The sequence below is a fragment of the Neoarius graeffei genome, chromosome 13 (genome assembly GCF_027579695.1).
Source record: "Neoarius graeffei isolate fNeoGra1 chromosome 13, fNeoGra1.pri, whole genome shotgun sequence".
NCBI lineage: Eukaryota > Metazoa > Chordata > Actinopteri > Siluriformes > Ariidae > Neoarius > Neoarius graeffei.
The window spans coordinates 5440412-5459408 of record NC_083581.1 but is presented as its reverse complement, the minus strand read 5'-3'; the positions used below and the strand labels follow the sequence as shown (position 1 = coordinate 5459408).

Genomic DNA, 18997 nt, shown 5'->3' with positions numbered 1-18997 from the left:
CCGATTGCTAATTTCAATGAAAGCAACATCTTAATAGATCGCGTTTCCGGGGTGGAGTGACAGCAGACAGCTCTGTGGTGTGGTGTAAACTTGCAAATGGATGCGATTTAAAAACTCAAGTGCACTTGAGGAGGAGGTATGGACACACCTAGACATCTCCTACATGTTGAGAATGTCTTGACGTTTCACGGTATGCCAGTTCGTCATATCCGTGCACATCCCTGCAAGTTAGATCAAGTCTGTCATGCTCTTGTGTAAAATGTGAGAGGTTAAAGGGCTGAAGCGAGAGGCGTGAACATGTCAAAGCAAGAACATAGAATTTGTAGAAAGGAGACTGGGGGAAAACAGGGTGGTGGTGGTTGTGATTGTGGTGGGGAAAGCTTTTTTTTTTTTTTTTTAAAGGGGCTTGGACCCCACAGATCGCCTCTTGTAGTTATAGTTGAAGGCGGGGTTTTTTTTTCCCTTTTCTGATTTACCATATTGTTAATTGCATTGGTTTACTGCAGGACTTTTAGTTTGTGGATGAATACATGAAAGAATTTCCTGAGTAATACACTTACAAAATGCATAATACTGGGTTTGATCTATTAGATCTCTACAGTGTGTTAAGAAGTGAATGTTTCACCACTGAAAGAGAGTAAATTGTGTATTTCAGGCTATAAATGTTTGTTTCTTTCAGGAATCCATCTGTCATTAGTAAGCCTAATGTTTGAGAGTTGATCAGAAAAGTTAAACAAAAAAATAAAATAAAATAATAATAATAATAATAATTCCCAGATCTGCCATGTGGTGTTCATGTGGTGCTTTGATTTTTGCCCCAGGACTGAAGTGTAGTTGCCACTTCACGCCATGTGGTTTTTCGTTCTGTTGTTGGAGTATAAAAGAGAAAAAACACAGTGGATGATGTTTACCGACAGGTACCTATTAATCCACGGGTAAAAACCGCTCGTAACGGGTTCAGTGCATGATATGGTTAAGATACACCAGCAGCTAATTTTTTTTTCCACCCCTGGATCTAGCAGTTCAACAATGTTCTAATATTTTAGAATAATGTAGAGATTCACACTATGAAATAAATGCAGTGACAAAGAAATGCGTCCAGCAAATTAAAACTAGTACATCATACGGGTCGTTCTAGAACCCGGGGCACGTTTCGCGTCTCCGAGATAAACCTTTTGTTATTTTCCACAAAAGAAATCTTTATTGAATCAGTTTTGAATAATGCAAATGACGACACACTTTCACCAACAGCGATGCTTGATGTCCATTTTCGACCCAATTTATCCAGAAAACCTTAACTAAATGACTCCCACCCCTCCCTCGACATTATTAGCTGTCTTCGACTCCTGATTCATCCATTCAACTCGAATAAACACGAAGTGATTCAGTCTGTCAATTTTCTCTATTATGTGAAATTTCAGTCATAAAAAATAGTTTGTTTGTTTTTTTATCCGTCCCAATGTTCTTGTCAACTCTTAACTCTTATAAAACCCACAAAGGCTTTTAATAACGCACATGACACCTGCACCGAGTGATGTCACTTCTTCTGGCGTGAAAGGAAAGAGCGTTCCGTTTCTTCTCTCATTAATTTGAACAAAGCGTTTAGGATTTTACACCAGCAGTAGATTCATTATTCGTCAAATCTGTTATTGCGATATTGGAGTGACTCTATCATTTTTTTAAAACAGTAATGTGATTAAAATCCATACAATTCTGTTTTTATAAATGCCATGTTGGAGCTACTTTGAGGTTAGAACGTGGAGTTAAGACATGAAATGATTGAGATGGTCAACTCTGTTATCACCAATTCTGTTAACGGAGAGTTGACGATGACTAACAGGGTCAACGCTTGAAGAAACGTACCTGCAATTATAGAACGGGCCATATGTTTTCGTTATTAAACAAACAGCGTTCCTGATAAAGCTTTTCACACACTCGGCATCGAGATGAGTTTCACGCTGGAGGTTTTTCTGAGCCTTCACAAACAAACCAAAGCTGCTTGTTTGGGGAAATCTGAAGCAAAACATGCTTTTTTGTTGTTGTTTCAGATGTAAATTCATCCATGGGTGTTAATTCACATGAGTTTTAGAGACTAAACTAACTTCGTTAAAAATTTTGCCTGGTCGTGTATACAAGTTTAATATATTCGGGCAATTCTTCAGCAGAGGCGCTAAAATTATGAGATTATCAACTCGTCAGCTCAGTGATCTTGCTCAAGTATGGAATCCAAGGCAAAATATACTGAAAACCATATTTAAAAATCGCCACCCTAATTATAGCAAAGCCGCTTCAGAGAAATATTGATTTGAATTTTAAGAAATGAAAGTTCAGGGTTTGTTTTTTGTTTCCTTTCCTCATAAAAGATTTCGCGTTCGGAGTTAAACACAGCCTATTTTTCTATGCTTTTTTTTTTTTAGGGTCAAAAGATACCCCATACAGTGTGAAAATTTTTATTTAATAATAATAATAATAATAGTACTCATCTTGAGTACTGCAACTAAAAAATAAAAAAAAAGAAGTTACCACATTTTGCTGTGAATGTGATTCCGTTACCGAAGAACTACCCATCAATCTGTAGTCTGTAAATGTTCGTAACTGATTATTTGTACTTGCACATAAAATCACGGACTGCTTTGACATTTATTCCATTTCAATCAATCAACAAACTAGCGGTCCGAACCCATCATCATCATCATCAAACATTTCCACTTACGCAAGCCTCACTTTTGATCAGCAGATACCAGGCTCATCATATCGCACTTACAGCGCTGTGCAAAAGTCTGAGGCACATGTAAAGAAACGCTGTCGACCAAAAGTGGCCTAAAAAAAAAAAGAAAGAAAGAAATGTTCCAACATTTAAAAAAAAAACAAAAAAGAAACGCAGGAAGCAGTAATAAATGAAACAAATTCAGTATTTGGTGTGAGACGACCCTGTGCTTTGAAATAAATTTTAAAAAAAAATAAAAATAAAAGTAGTCGGAGGTCCAGCGAGTGCAGTTTTATGCGGAAATGAGCTGTAGGTTTTACTGAGCATCTTACAGAACCAGCCACAGTTCTTCCGGACGCTTTGTCACACTCGCTTCTTCATTCTGCACCAAAATCCGGTAGTCTTCATCAGATTTTCTTTTTTAATCTGAAATGTGTGCTCTTATGGAATACACTGCTCAGACATAAACATGTTTTTCTTCCTGTAACATTTAATTTTGTGGAGAAAAAGAAAAAAAAAACCACGAACGTTTAGAACCTGTACTGACTCGATAATGTAGAAGTCATAAACTAGAAATCCATCACAAAAGTTTATATTTGGGGGGGAAGGGGGGCTAAGACTTTTGCACAGTACTGTGTTCAGTAATAGAGCTGGGCAGCATGATGCCGCCTTAGTGTTACCAAAACTGTCATGATGAGCGATTCTGAGAATTCACAAATATTGCAATGTTTTGTCTTTTTTTTTTTTTTTAAATAACCGTTCCAGACCGATTCGAAGCAGCTTTCAGCTCAGGGCTATAAGCAGAGCGTACGGTGTTGTTGCTTATTGGCTGGAGTTATTGGCTTTGCCGTGCCGGTCACTGCGTTCGTTATCTTCTCTTCCAACATTTTTCCATGTGAAGTGTAGCACTGTGACTCGAAAGGAACTGAACTATATGGAAAAATGTGTAGACACCTAACCCTTGCTGGACATTTGTGTTCCGCTACAATACAAAAGAGTACTAGTGACATTAGGTACTGATGTTGGAAGCTCCAGTTCATCCCAAAGGTGTTCAGTGGAGTTGAGATCTTCCACTCCAACCTCAACACATCATGCCGAACAGGTTCGGGCCTCTTCGCTGCAGTGAAGAGAAACTAAAAGCTACAGCGTGTGCAATTGTGTGCTTCAAACTTTGTGGCAACAGTTTTTGGGAAGAACCGTACATGGTCGTGATGGCCAAGTGTCCACAAACTTTTGATCATAGTGTATATTTCAGTCCTAACCTTACATCTGTCTTAAAAGAATCTTTAATATGGAAAAAAAAAAAAAAGTGTTCATTTTTGTGTTTAAGGTATTCTCCTTGTGTATGTCATGTATACAAGTATCACGATATGAAATTTTTTTTGTTCCCTGGTCAACAATCTGTTCCGGTTTTTAAAGTAGCGCCTTTCTAAATAGTTGAGACCTTTTCAGGCGTCACAGGTTATTTTCTCCAACCAATGCTGCTCCTGCACCCTTTATACAACCTGTGAATGTCATCTAGTTTTCCTATCATTGAATGGCACTCGATCTAAAACCACATGCTTCATGGGGCTCCTGCAATGAATCGCAGTGCTCTGTTTGTATGGAATCAATTTTGTGCCAAAATGTTCATACAATACTTTTGAAATATCAAACAAAAACGACAAATCAAAATACAAAAAAAGTCAATTTTTTTAGACTGGCAAACAAATTATTCGTGTAATCGTGCAAAATATCAGTCTATTACTCTTCAGAAACCTTTTATTTTTGTTCCGCGTCTTTCTCAGTTTTGCTTGACGTAATTTACTTTGGTTGCGATTCCAGCTCTCTCGTTTGCGCTCCCTGACTTTTTGCTTGCAGTTTTGGCACAAACTTCACGTGTGGGCGGGCTGCCCAGGAACGCATTCCCATTGGCCAACTTGTGTTTGATTGACAGCTACGCTCAGCCATTCCCTACTCGGATTCTGGCGGACTGTTTGACGAGTGACCGATCCATTGACGGTAAACAAGGATCGAGTGGACTTCAGCGGCGACTATCGCTACGTTCACACTGCAAGGCTTAATGCTCAATTCCGATTTTTTTGTGAAATCCGATTTTTTTGTGAGGTCGTTCACATTAACAAATATATGCGACTTGTATGTGATCCTCAGTATGAACGAAAAGCGACCTAAAAGTGTTCCGCATGCGCATTGCAGGATACGACGACGTCACACGCAGTGAGCATGGCCAGTGTTTACGGAAGTAAAACCGCCCGGTTGCGGTATGACCCATCCAATCTAGCTTGAATAGCTGCATCCCCCCCAAATGGAAATCAGCTCCCTAACCTCTGCATCCTTCCATTGAGAAGATTCAGAACCTTCACAGCCAGAAGCGTCCCTCGCATTGATGTCATGCGCAGGGGCGCAGATACGTTTTTTGAACTGGGGGGGACAAAGCTGCCAGCAAACCAACCCCAACCCCGATATGCCTGTCAAACTTGTTGTGGGTTACCATAGCAACCAAGCTCGAGCTCGCAACCTGTGCAGTCTGCGCAGCTCAACCAACCGAATATCAGTCTTTGTTTTGTTTTATGTGAATTGTTGCAACTATGTATACACTGCTGTGCACCTCAATAAACCGAATGGTAATAAGTCTTGATTTTTCCGTGAGGTTTGCCTTATGCAAAGAAAGACAGCATAGACGTTTTTTTCCTCCCTATAAGTGGGGGGGGACCGAACGAGGTGAATTTAAATCTGGGTGGGACGAGTCCCACCTTCTATCTGCGCCCGTGATTATGCGCCATGTTGTTGTAACTTTTTTTGAGAGACCCGCCGCCTACTTCAGCGCAGAATAGTGACGTTTGTGGCTTGTTGATGACGTGTAAGTCGGATGAATGTGACCTGGCGGTTCAGACTGAAGTCGCATATGAAAAGAGCGGATAGGAATCGGAATTAGGACCACATATCCAAACGGCCTGGGTCGGATTTGAAAAAAATCGGATCTGTGTCGTTCATATTGTCAATAAAAGATCGGATACAGGTCACATATGGGCGAAAAGATCGGATTTGAGTCACTTCAGCCTGCAGTGTGAACGTAGCCTATGATACTGAATTAATTCAACAAAGTGTAAATTCAATATCATAGTCGCCACTGAAGTCCACTCCATCCTTGTTTACCGTCAATGGATCGGTCACTCGTCAAACAGTCCGCCAGAATCCGAGTAGGGAATGGCTGAGCGTAGCTGTCAGTCAAACACAAGTTAGCCAATGGGAATGCATTCCTGGACAGCCCACCCACACGGGAAGTTTGTGCCAAAACTGCAAGCAAAAAGTCAGGGAGCGCAAACGAGAAAGCTGGAATCGCAACCAAAATAAATTACGTCAAACAAAACTGAGAAAGACGCAGAACAAAAATAAAAGGTTTCTGAAGAGTAATAGACTGATATTTTGCACGATGACACGAATAATTTGTTTGCCAGTCTAAAAAAATTTGACTTTTTTTGTATTTTGATTTGTCGTTTTTGTTTGATATTTCAAAAGTATCGTATGAACATTTTGGCACAAAATTGATTCCATATGTTTGGGCCACAGGATCCCTCACAACCTTCAAAACACATCTGAAGGCTCAATGCTCAGCTCTTCTGCGAGTACTTGAACCAGATGTCCTGCTTTGCCATGAGCAGCCATCCTGGGCGTGCCCCACATGGTTACTCATCTTGCCCTAGTGTCATTAGTGTGCATTACTACACCGTTCAAGGGTTTCCAAATGGAAGCAATGTAGAGTAGAAGGTTGGTTTTTTTTCCCCCTCAGCTCTCTTAGAACCATGCTAGTAGGTGGACTGGCGAGTCTAAACTACACCAATGTCTGAATGAAGGTGTGAATGTGTGGTGCCCTGTGATGGACTCCTGCACAGGAAGTGCGTACGGTGGATCTCCGTGATGAGCTTTGGATGCACTCCAAGCCCGATCAGGATAAAATGCTCACTGGAGATGAATGAAATGTTCTGCATCAATATTATATTGGTTCTTTGACTGCTTTATGACTAGCATGTGTAGTACTTTTGTATTTGGCTCTTTCTCCAATCCTTGTGGGTTGCTGGATCTCAAGGCTCTGTGTGTGTGTGGTTTTTTTTGTTTTTGGCTAATATCTCAAAACATCTGCCACACTTTTGGTTCAAGTATCAGTCAAATAACTCAACATAAATGCAACACCTGAAAAGAATTAGGGTCCCAGAGTAGAAAAGATCTGGATGTTGGTATACAGATGCCTTATTTGACCTCCACACACTCTTCATGTCCTTGAAGTGCCGAGCGTTTTATGACCTCAGGGTTCGAAACAGTGTGACCTTTTCAGGTGCAGCAACCCCGATTAAAAGCCAAAGCTAGCTTGTGTGCACTAGAGCAGGACTGGCATCAACTCTTTGAGGATGGAAGTCATTGAAACTCCCGAGATGTGGAACGTGTGCAAGCAATGGTTCACTTTGAGCGCAATTATAGCCAGAACAGACAATAAAGGCAGTGTCTATGCTGGTCATGCCGACTCTGCACACGCTCGAGCAGAGGACGCTCAGAATAGACGCCCAGTAGAAGATTTATAGGGTGGGAGCAAACGCTGGAAGCTAGTCAAGAGTATAGAACAACTCAAAGAACAGTGACCATGGAAATGAGGGTAAATAAGATGTGTTGTCATTACCAAAGCCTTGAATGGCCATCAAGTATTATTACTATGATTTAAGTTTTTGTGCATGTTTGGTGCATTGAATTTTTTTTTTTTTGAACCAAGTTAATGTGGATCATGTGTTCACGCGCCTGAATTTCTTGCAATAAAAATACACATAAATCAGGCAGAAGGCGTGCAACAGCCAACTCATCGTGTATCCTTTGTCGTGAGCATCCCGAGTGTGTTAAACAGGGTGTCATGATACTCCATTGTGTGTCTGAAATGCAAATAAATCCCCCCGCCCAAAAGAAAAACAGTAGACTGAGCAAGACGGAATCCTACGACAGTGCTTTAGAGCCCAAATGATTTCCTGAGATACAGTCCTGTGCAAAAGTCTTAGGCACATGTAAAGAACTGCTGGAGACCAAAAATGGCTTTTAAAAAATAAAAAAAAATACTATAAATTCAGTAAGCCATAATAAATTAAATAAATTTAATATTTGGTGTGAGACGAGACTCTGGTTTAAAAAAAAAAAAGTCTCGGGTCCAGTTTTATGCGGAAATGAGCTGCAGGTTCTACTGAGCATCTTCCAGAACCAGCCACAGTTCTTCTGGACACTGTCACACTCGCTCCTTCGTTTTGCACCAGTAGCCTTTTTTCCCCTGTAACATTTAATCTTGTGCTGGAAAACGAACTTTTGGAACTCGAAAATGTTTTTTACTTGATAATGTACAAGTCATAAAATAGTAACCTATAACAAAGTTTGTATGGGGGGGAAAAAGGGGGGGCTAAGACTTTTGCACAGCAGCGTGTATATATGAAATATTATATATGAGTGATTCCATGCTTATGGGTACTGAAATGGGGACATGAACTTATTCACCTAAAACCATTTCTTTTTTTACCATCAGGTCACAAAACATGTAATCTTTAATGAATGATATCTCATCTCATTATCTGTAGCCGCTTTATCCTTCTACAGGGTCGCAGGCAAGCTGGAGCCTATCCCAGCTGACTACGGGCGAAAGGCGGGGTACACCCTGGACAAGTCGCCAGGTCATCACAGGGCCGACACATAGACACAGACAACCATTCACACTCACATTCACACCTACGCTCAATTTAGAGTCACCAGTTAACCTAACCTGCATGTCTTTGGACTGTGGGGGAAACCGGAGCACCCGGAGGAAACCCACGCGGACACGGGGAGAACATGCAAACTCCGCACAGAAAGGCCCTCGCCGGCCCCGGGGCTCGAACCCAGGACCTTCTTGCTGTGAGGCGACAGCGCTAACCACTACACCACCGTGCCACCTAATGAATGATATGTTAAAAGATAACTTTAATTTTCTGAGATGTAATAAAAACATATTTATATGCCAAAGTCAAGCCTATGAGTTCCAAAATGATGTCTGTTCCATTACTTCTGTTACGACTGTCCATCTCGCGTCTGTTACAAATTAATTACAATCTAGCTATATACCATGTTAATCTTATTGAAAGAATGTGTATGTTTATTCTACTACACGTTTATTAATTATATTTGCTAAAACATCACCTTCCTATGTTTCAAAAAGTAATTCTACATTGTTAAAATTGAGAATCTATATGTCCACAACGCTTCTGTTACGTTCTGACTTTGGCATATAAATATGTTTTTATTACATCTCAGAAAATTAAAGTTATCTTTTAACATATCATTCATTAAAGATTACATGTTTTCTGACCTGATGGTAAAAAAAAGAAATGGTTTTAGGTGAATTTTTAAAAATAAGTTCATGTCCCCATTTCAGTACCCATAAGCGTGGAATCACTCTCATTATATATATATATATATATATATATATATATATATATATATATAGAGAGAGAGAGAGAGAGAGAGAGAGAGAGAACGCACACTGGGAAGGGGAAGTAATATTCCGAGGCAAAAACAAACAAACAAAAGTGAATTAATGAGATTAAAGTCATAAATTTAGGAGAAAACTTGGAAAGTGTTTGCAGGTTTTGTTTTGGTCAAGGAGCTGGATCAACGGCAAGGACCGCATTTCCTCTCACTCTTGGCTCAGCCATTTCAAAGCAACAGAGATTTGAGCAGATGAGAAGAATCCAAAACTCTAAAGCCAGGATCTCACTGGGCTGCGACAGCTTGCGAACGTCATTCGCGAGAGAGTTTCAAAAGCGTCTTGAAACATTCGCGGGGCTTCTCAATTTCCTCGCATGAGTCGCAAAGTGTCGCTCCTTCGTCACTGAAATTTTGAACACGTTCAAAAAATTCGCGCGACAAAATTTCTCTCAAAATAGCCGCAAATGCGTCGCCGTTTTCGCAAAGCCGTCGCGAACCCTTCTCAAGTCAGTTTCCGTGAGGTTTCCTCTACTTCCCTGCCTGCCGAGGGAAAGCCGGGCTGCGACTAGTTGGAGACACAACAATTGCGGTAAAATATATGCGAAAATCAATTCAGTGTGATTCCAAGTGAAAATTGTCGCCAATTCGCATATTTTACCGCAATTGTGTCTCCAACTAGTCGCAGGCTGTCGCAGCCCAGTGAGATACTACCCTAAGTAGCAGGAAACTGCTCTTGCATAATGATACATTTATAAACAGATAAACAAATCTGCGGTGGGTTTTCCCAACATCCTCTTAACACTAAGAGCATCTTAACTAGGAGATGCTGCTCGCTCTACCATTTAACGACTATCTGTGTTAGGATGCTTTTGGGAAACTTGGCACTGTGCAGTTTATACACTCCTCCTGTTGCACCCAGAAAATGCTTCTTGCTTCTCGGCTGCAGTGCATTCTGGGAAACGGAGTTGAAAATCTCTTGCCACTTTATTCTTTATATTGTGTGTTCAAAGAGGAAAGAGTGCATTTCCTATAACTTCTGGTCCAGCCATGGCGCTTGCCGTGCAATGATCTCAATCCAACCTTTGCAAAGTGAAGCGATGTGGTTCCTCAACAAAAATAGCCCAACTATTGCCCCCCTGAGGTTTCTCTCTCAAAATTTTACAACTTCAATCTCAGAAATTGAGGTTTTTTTAATGGAATATTAACCCCCTCCCCTGGCTCCGTATTCATTTTTAAGCCACTTTTAAACAATGGCCCGAAGACCCTGAGGTAGAATCCAGACCTGCTGGAAGGAGTCGTCCCAGAAAGGGGTGGGTAACGAATATGGAGCCGTAAACGTAAAAATACTGCAAATTTTCAAGAGTCCCGTTACCGCTTGTTGAAATGCCCTTCATAGGAACCATGACGTGGTTCCACATGAACTGAAATTTTCACTGTTTGAGCAACTTTTTCCAATCACTTTCAAACCATCACCATCATGATGAGGATTTGCAGAGCCAAGTGTTCACTCTGCACCTTACTTATGAGCCCTTTTCTTTTCTTTTTTCCTAGTCCAAGTTTTCAGGACCCCCCCCCCCCCCCCCCCCTTCTGTGGCTAACTCCAGTACTGGTCAAAAGTTTGGACACACCACTGAATTCACTGGTTTTTCTTGATTTTTACAATTTTCTACATTTTAAAACGATGCTGAAGGCATCACAACTATGAAATAACAAAAGCAAAATGTTTCATAATTTCGATTCTTCAAAGCAGCTGCTTTTTGTTTTGATGATGCTTTACACACTCTTGGCACTCTCCATCAACCAGCTCCATGAAGTCGTCAACTGGAATGGTTTTCCAACAGTCTTGAAGGACTTCCTGTACAGTACATGTTGAGCGCTGCTTTTCCAATGAATCGCAGTTGGACTGACATCAGGTGAGGCCGAGGTCATCTTGTGGAGACCAGGTCTTCCAATGCAGCACTCCATCACTCTCCTTCTCGGTTAAACAGCCCTTACAGAGCCTGGAGGTGTGTTCTGGGTCATTGTCCTGTTGAAAAACGAATGATGGCTCCACTAAACGCAAACCAAATGGGATGGCGTGTCTCTGCAGAATGCTGGGGTAATGATGCTGGTTAAATGTGCCTTCAATTCTGAATAAATTGCCAACAGGGTCACCAGCAAAGGTCCTCCACATCCTCCTCCTCACTTCACGGTGGGAACCACACATGCAGATCCCATCCGTTCCCGTTTTCTGCATTTCACAATGACAGCAGTTAGAACCAAAAATCTCAAATTTGGACCTGGAGAGAAGGAAAAAAAAAAAAAAAAGTACAGATTTCCACTGGTCTAATGTCCATCCTGTGTTTCTTGGCTCAAGCATTTCTCTTATTATTATTGTCTTCTCTCAGTAGAGGTTTCTTTGCAGCAATTCAACCATGAAGGTCTGATTCACACAGTCTCCTCCAAATAGGTGATGCTGAGATGTGCCTGCTCCTTGAACTCTGCAGCATTCATGTAGGCTCTAATCGGAGATGATGTTAATTGGTGATTTCTGAGGCTGGTTGATTTGGCCACGTAGAGAGATGTGATAAAAGCAATTGGTTGAAACGTGTCCAGTGCCTGGAGGTGAATGGTTCCAAGAGTCATGGCTAGGGCTGTAACGATATGCGTATCGAAATCGAAATACACAGAGCCACGATCCGTATCGCGATACAAGAAGGCAGAATCGCGGTACACCCTTTCAAACTTCTCCTCAGCCCAAAAACAGAGGCGCTTCCAAACTTCAATTTATGAATACTTTACTTTTTATTTAAATTACATTTTAAAATTACTTTTATTTTTTTATATCTATTAGTAAGTCGTTTTTTCGCCGACCTGCGACAATCTTCTGCGAGTCACGCAACGTCCACACTCGCCACTGGCAGAGCATTCATTTCTTTTAAGCGGTCGCCATTCTGGTTGCGACGCGGGGAGCGAATCTGTAAACAAGCAGCTCATTGGCTGGCTAGGTGTGCCACAAGCCAATCACAATCACTTGACCGGAAAGGCATGCAGTGTTGCCAGATTGGGCAGGTTTAGGTGCTTTTTGGCTGGTTTTGAACATATTTTGGGGTGGAAAACGTTAGCAATATCTGGCAACACTGAAGGCATGTCTGCTTGGGCGGAAGCCTTCTGCGGCAGTTACATTTTGACACGCGAGCAATGTTTCACCATAAAAATTCCGTAATTTCCATCTGTTTTCCACGATCACAGAAAATCATTGGCCCTATGAGAGTGAGACAGTGAGAGAGCCACCCCCCCCAAAAAAAAAAAATCTTAACGGATTTACACGATTTGGAAAAATGACTTTTTCAGAACCGAAAAAAACAGAGCTTCCGGCTCAACAGTATTATTTTGAGAAATAAAACAATCTTTGGATATACATTTGTTCATTTTTGCATACATATTACTCATTCTCTGCAGTGGTCTGAATTATTTGTTATTAAATAGTTAATGTAAGTAAGTAAATGTTAATAAGTCAAATTTACTACTTTAAAAAAACATTTTTAAAAAAATCGTGGGCGTATCGAATCGTGGGTCAAAAATCGCGATACGAATCGAATCGTGAGTTGGATGTATCGTTACAGCCCTAGTCATGGCCACCCTCAGAAAACCTGGCATCGAGCTGCTGATCAAGATCTACGATCCAAAGGAATATCCAGTTGCCTTGCACAAGATGGACGACAAGCATCCGATGACAGTCCAACCCATGCTTGCATGGACTAACAAAGGAATATAAAGGTGATGATGGGGATGGTAACTCTAATGAACTTATCCTCTGCAGCAGAGGTGAGTCTTGGTTTTTCTTTCCTGGGATGGTTCTCATGACGGCCAGTTTCATCAGTGCGCTAGACAGTTTTTGCAATCGCTCTTGAAGATGCATTCAAAGTTCTTGCAATTTTCTAGACTGACCGACTTTCAGGGCTGAAAGTCACGATGGATGTCGTTTCTCGTTACTTCGCTGTTCGGTTCTTGACATAATATGTATGGATTACTACAGCTCTGGTGTGGAATACGGCCATTTACTGCATTTTGATCTCCGAGGCATTAAGGCGGCAAGAAACTTGTCCACTCATTACCTTTTGACAAAACACACCTGTTAATTGAAAAGCATTCCAGGTGACATCATCATGAAGATAACGCCAACAGTGTGCAAAACGTCATCAAGGTAAACACTGGCTACTTCGAAGAATCTAAAATAGCAAACGTTTTGTTGAACACTTGTTTTTCGTTTACCACATAATTCCATAGTTTTGATGTTTTCAGTTTTATTTCGACACGGTAGAAAATAGCCACAATGCAGAAAAACCTATGGATGAGTAGGCGTGTCTAAACTTTTCACTGGTATTGTATACAACCATTTATTCCATCCACATTTCACTGGATATGAGCGATCGCATGCTCTGACTGCCTACTCTACTACTAGGGTATCAGCTCATATACTGTGAGTAGAGAGAAACAAACAAACAAAAACGGCAGAGCGTGTTGCTGAAGCAACTGAGGACGAAATAAAAACTCGAAAACAAAACCCAAAAAAATTAGCGTCATCAAGTATTTAAAAGAAACAAATAGCTAAAAATATAGTCGCCCCTAGATATCTCCTGTTCCATACTCCAGCCCAGTCGGTGCCAGCAATGCACCTTTAAATTGGTTTGCCAGCGCAATAAAATATGGAATAAGGGTGTATTCAGACCAGGATAGTTCGATAGTTCACTTGCTTTGGTCCGAACCAAATTTTTTTTTTTTTTTTTTCATTTTGGTGCGGTTCGCTTTCACACTGTACATTTTAGTAAGCGGACCAAAATCTGTCAACAAAGCCACGCGCCCTGAGGTCGTTCAGCTATTGGTCAGAGACGACACGCGCACAAAGCGTTAAGTTCAAAAGTAGTCACGGAGGATAGCGCTGATGAGCGCACATCATGTTGTGACAGTTCTGGCTCTTCACGCAAGTCACTAGTACCACCACTTTTTGAAAGAATGTCCCTGATTTTAATGTAGGTCTGACGGAGTTTCTTCACTTTTAGCCGACATTGTTCTGGGGAGCGCGTGAACCCCTTCTCCTTCATTTTCTCACTGAATACAGCAAACACGTCGGCATTTTTGTGTGTTCTCTCCAAAAGCTCAGATATGTGGACATCTGCCCATATATCCACAAGGGTACGCGTTTCTTCCTCGGCCCACGTTTGCCCCCTACTCATTTTTTGTACTCTGTAGTCTAGCCTACCACTGGTCTGAATGACTGAACGACTGTTGTAAGGTTCCCTTGACAACCGAAACAGTGTTTGCACTTTGCAGTGGAGTGTCAAGACTCTGTTTCCCATAATGCTCGACAAACGACGGAAGCTCCCGAGGTACAAAAAAGCAAAACTGTCGCATTAGGTCCGGTCTGCTTTCACACCTCCAAAATATCCACACCAGGGTTCCTTTGGTCCGGACCGAGTCCGACCTTGCAGCTCGGTCTCGGTCCGCTTGTTTGGTCCGGACCAGAGTTCGGTGGTTTGTATTCAGACCAACCCAAAAGGTCCGGACCAAGGGAAATTTGGTTCGTTTGGTCCGGACCAAACAGCGTAGGTGTGAATACGCCCTTAAAGTATTTGATGGCAAGAACGTATCTTTTTTTTTTTTTTCAAGAATTATCACATTTTTCACAATTGCTATTGTCATTTCGCTGATTTGTTTACATTCCAAGCAGAAACGATTTTGTCAGACGTTTTGCATGAGTTTTTATTTATCGAATTTGCAAAAAAAATAAAACAAACAAACAAACAAAAAAAATGCTCTGCTTCTCAAAATCCAGTGAATGTGGATAGAACAAAGCACTTCTTCCACTCAATCTCGTCGCACATGGCTTATAGACAGCTTGGCGCTAGGCGCCTCGTCGGCTATCGGCTCACGTACGACCCGGTTTCGTGGAATAACTTAAATATTTAGCTATATATTTATCTAACGTTAGCCACGTTTGAGATGCATTCGTTTCTTTGGCATTCTTTATTATGAAGCGAAACCTTTCTTCAATTTTCCTTATTAGAAAGTGACGGCAAGACTGATACAGGAGCACGGGAGGAATTATGACTCGTAAAAGATGTCGCAGAGGAGGCGGGGCTTCCAAGGGCTCAGTTAATACAGGCGAGTTCAAAAAGAAACCCGTCAATCGTTCCAGAATCATAAGTCTCTTTGCTCACATTATTCAGGACGTGAGTGATAGCTTGTACCAGTGTAGTGTCATATTAAAATTGCTTAGTTTGTAGAGAAAACGTGAAGACTGGCGTGAAGACTGGCAGGCCTGAGAATCTGCTTCTTGGAGGGGAGAAAAAAAAAAAAAAGTTTGCTTTTTAACCATAATTATTGGTTTTAATAATTCAAGTAGTAATTCTTGAATCCAGTGCTTATTTTATAGGATTTAGAAAATGATGACTTAAAGTCGTACAGAAGTCAAATATGGTTTGTTTAGTGCTTCTGCACAAATCCTGTGCCATCACCGTGAAGCGTGTAAGAACACAACAACCTAAACCAAGCAGACGGAGGAAGGAGTGTGTTTGGGTGATGAGTAGAGCAGAGTTGTTGGTATTTATTGTTATTAAATATAAGGCCATCCAGAAGTTTAATTGCGTATTAGAGCAGGAAGATGCGCTCAATCAGGGACGAGATAAAGAAAGAACTGCGTTATAATTATACCAGTCTTGTCCCATGTGTTTTGAAATCGATCTTTATTTCTGTTTCAGGTCTTTGATACTCACCTGAGAAGACATGAACGTTAGATATATTGATTTACTTACCTTTTCGGAATACCTGTAACATTTACAGTAATTTTTTTTGCAATCCACCTTACCGAACTGTGCATGTTGCAGATTGATACGTGTGTGTGTGTGTGTGTGTGTTTTGTAAACCCCTGTGTGATACATACTGGCTTTGTAAAACTGTGATGACGCGATTGCTGCAGGTTGCTGCTCCCCCACTGCTTTGTGAACAGGCTCAGGGGTGAGAGAAGCAGCAGGGGTAGGGGCAGATCCCATCTCCTTACTTCCGCCGTCCTCACCCTCGGCTGGCTTCTCCGCCGCTTTCTTCTTAAAGAGTTTTCCGAGATTGTGGATCTGAAAACCATACGTGAACAGCTCGTCATTGAAGGGGTTTGTATCGGAAAGAATCCACATGCATGACGATGATTCAATGTGACTGGGGGGAAGACAGGACGCTGGAAACGTAAGCATGTCAAACTATATATACACACACACACACACAACTTTAATAACCTCAACGACTTACCTGCTTCAAAACGTGAAGTAAATAACATCAAAACATTGTGTGTTGTGCTGTTATCGGAAAACAATCACGATGACGTGAAGTTGGTTGTTTTCCAATAACAGCTAACAGCATGTAGCTAAAGTGTTTTATTACCTCGTCCGCAACGGAGTCAGCGGGGTGAGGTATTGCAAGTTTGTTTGTGTCTCTGTCGGTCTGCTAACAACCTAGCGTCTAGACAAGTTGCACCGACTGACTTTGGTCCGTAGATTACCGGATTAAATTTTGGGGGTAATCGGCTCAAGGTCAAAATCGTTTTTGCGATAACTTTTTTTCAAATTAATTATTTTGACTTTAAACCAAAACCAAAATGTGCATCTTTTGATTCTGCTTCCAACCATATGTTGCATGATGGGGTGCCTTGGACAGTCTCCATAGCGGTTGGGGGTTAAAGGTCAGGGGGTCAAAATAACATTTCCAATTATATCTCAAAAACGGTCGCCGATAGACAGATGTTTACGATCATGAGCATATCGGAACTCCCACATGGCCTTTCATTTGGCACCATGATCTCTGACCTTGAGTGACCCTGAAAGGTCAAGGGTTTTCAGAGGGCTGTAACTTGAAAACAGTTGATGGCAGACAGATATTTACCATTATCAACTTGGAGGAAGTGCCATACGGCCTTTCATTTGGCACCATGATCTTTGACCTTGAGTGACCCTGGAAGGTTAAAAATTCAAGGTCACGGATTTTCAGAGGGCTGTAACTCAAAAACGGTCGCCGATAGACAGATGTTTACGATCATGAGCATATCGGAACTCCCACATGGCCTTTCATTTGGCACCATGATCTCTGACCATGAGTGACCCTGAAAGGTCAAATTCAAGGTCACGGATTTTCAGAGGGCTGTAACTCAAACAGTCGCCGATAGACAGATGTTTACGATCATGAGCATATCGGAACTCCCACATGGCCTTTCATTTGGCACCATGATCTCTGACCTTGAGTGACCCTGAAAGGTCAAGGGTTTTCAGAGGGCTGTAACTTGAAAACGGTTGATGGCAGACAGATATTTACCATTATCAACTTGGAAGTGCCATATGGGCTTTCATTTGGCACCATGACCTTTGACCTTGAGTGACCCTGAAAGGTCAAGGGTTTTCAAAGGGCTACAACTTTAAGATGGTCAATGGTGACCAGATGTTTATCAACATACAAGTCGTCCCATATGGGCTTTCAGTTGCCGTCATGACCTTTGACCTTGAATGACTCGGAAATGTCAAACTCAAGGTCATGGATTTTCAGAGGACTATAACCCGACAGCTAATGATTGACGAATATTACCATTATCAACATATAGGTATAAAATAAGTGCTGCCGGGTGAGGTTCGTTTTGCCTGGCAACACTTGCTGTTCTTACTCCACAGCGATTTACGATTAAAACGATTTTTTTTTTATCCGGTTATTGTTACATTTAATGTTCGAGCATAACATCCATGACACATCTTCCCTCACCAGCCCCTCGATTTTCTCTCTTAAGGTTCATGAGACCATAATAATAATAAAAAAGCTTGTCCAAGTGTAAAATTCACTTTCCCAGTTTTCTAGCTTTACCTCTGACTGGTAAAATCACTGAAACTGGAGACTCCTTCCATTAAAAGAGAAGTGAACATGTCCTTCATAAAAACCTTACGAACAAGTACCTTACGCGAAAACCTATGAACGAGCCGTTACTACAGAAACGAGAAGCCATTAGAAAACACTAGCGCGTGTTAATATAAACGTTTGATTTGTAGCTGCTGTTATTAACTGTGGCGCACCCAAAATAGGTGACCACAGGTCTTTAAGTGTATTACTACTTTTGTTTAGTATTTCATATTTCTTAACTATTATTACTTTAGAACGGCCTAGTGCCTAGTAGGAACATAAGCGCGTGACACAGGTGCCGCAGTTGCGTCTGGGTTGCTAAGGGGGCGGACCACCGCTCAGCCCTCAGATGCACTTTGGATGAAGTATGTGAAAGCAGCAGCCTGTGTCATCTCATTTTATCCACCTGTTTTACAGGTTAGTACTGGGTAAACCCCCCCGTCATTGTTCTAGTGCCTGGAACTCATGACTGTTTGTTTGATCATTTGTTTTTGTGTGATTTCGAACTCTAAATATAGAAGTTATATTAGAAAGTTTCCCATTGTATGAAGCGGCTAGCTGAGGTAAACGTTCAGCCGCCGTCTCACGAGCTATCCGTGGCGGTAAACTAAAGTGCCTCAGACTGTTAGCTGCCGTCTACGAGCTAGCTAGATTCCTTGAGATCCTATTCATTTATATAGCGAACTGCTAACTTAGCATTGTGAGCTCCCGAACACTGTTGACACTTTTTAGACACTGTTATTTCACGAAGTTTCATGGGGATAAATACGTTCACCCACTGCTTGTATGAAATGGATAATATACAATGTTTTTTGAGTATAAATAAGTTAAGACACACTGGAGATAAGATACATAATCTAACGAAGTTTCAAGAGTATAAATAGATAAATACACACT

The 18997-nt window shown here is 41.4% G+C and overlaps 1 protein-coding gene across 4 annotated transcripts in view; it reads right to left on the bottom strand.

Annotated features, from left to right (window-relative positions):
* si:ch73-181d5.4 (death-inducer obliterator 1) overlaps window positions 1-18997 on the bottom strand; it is a 93250-nt gene that overhangs the window by 50449 nt on the left and 23804 nt on the right. For all 4 annotated transcript variants that reach the window (XM_060937176.1, XM_060937177.1, XM_060937179.1 and 1 more), the window contains exon 5: window positions 16116-16302. In XM_060937176.1, the coding sequence (XP_060793159.1) occupies window positions 16116-16302 (187 nt within the window). The remainder of the gene's footprint in view (window positions 1-16115; window positions 16303-18997) is intronic.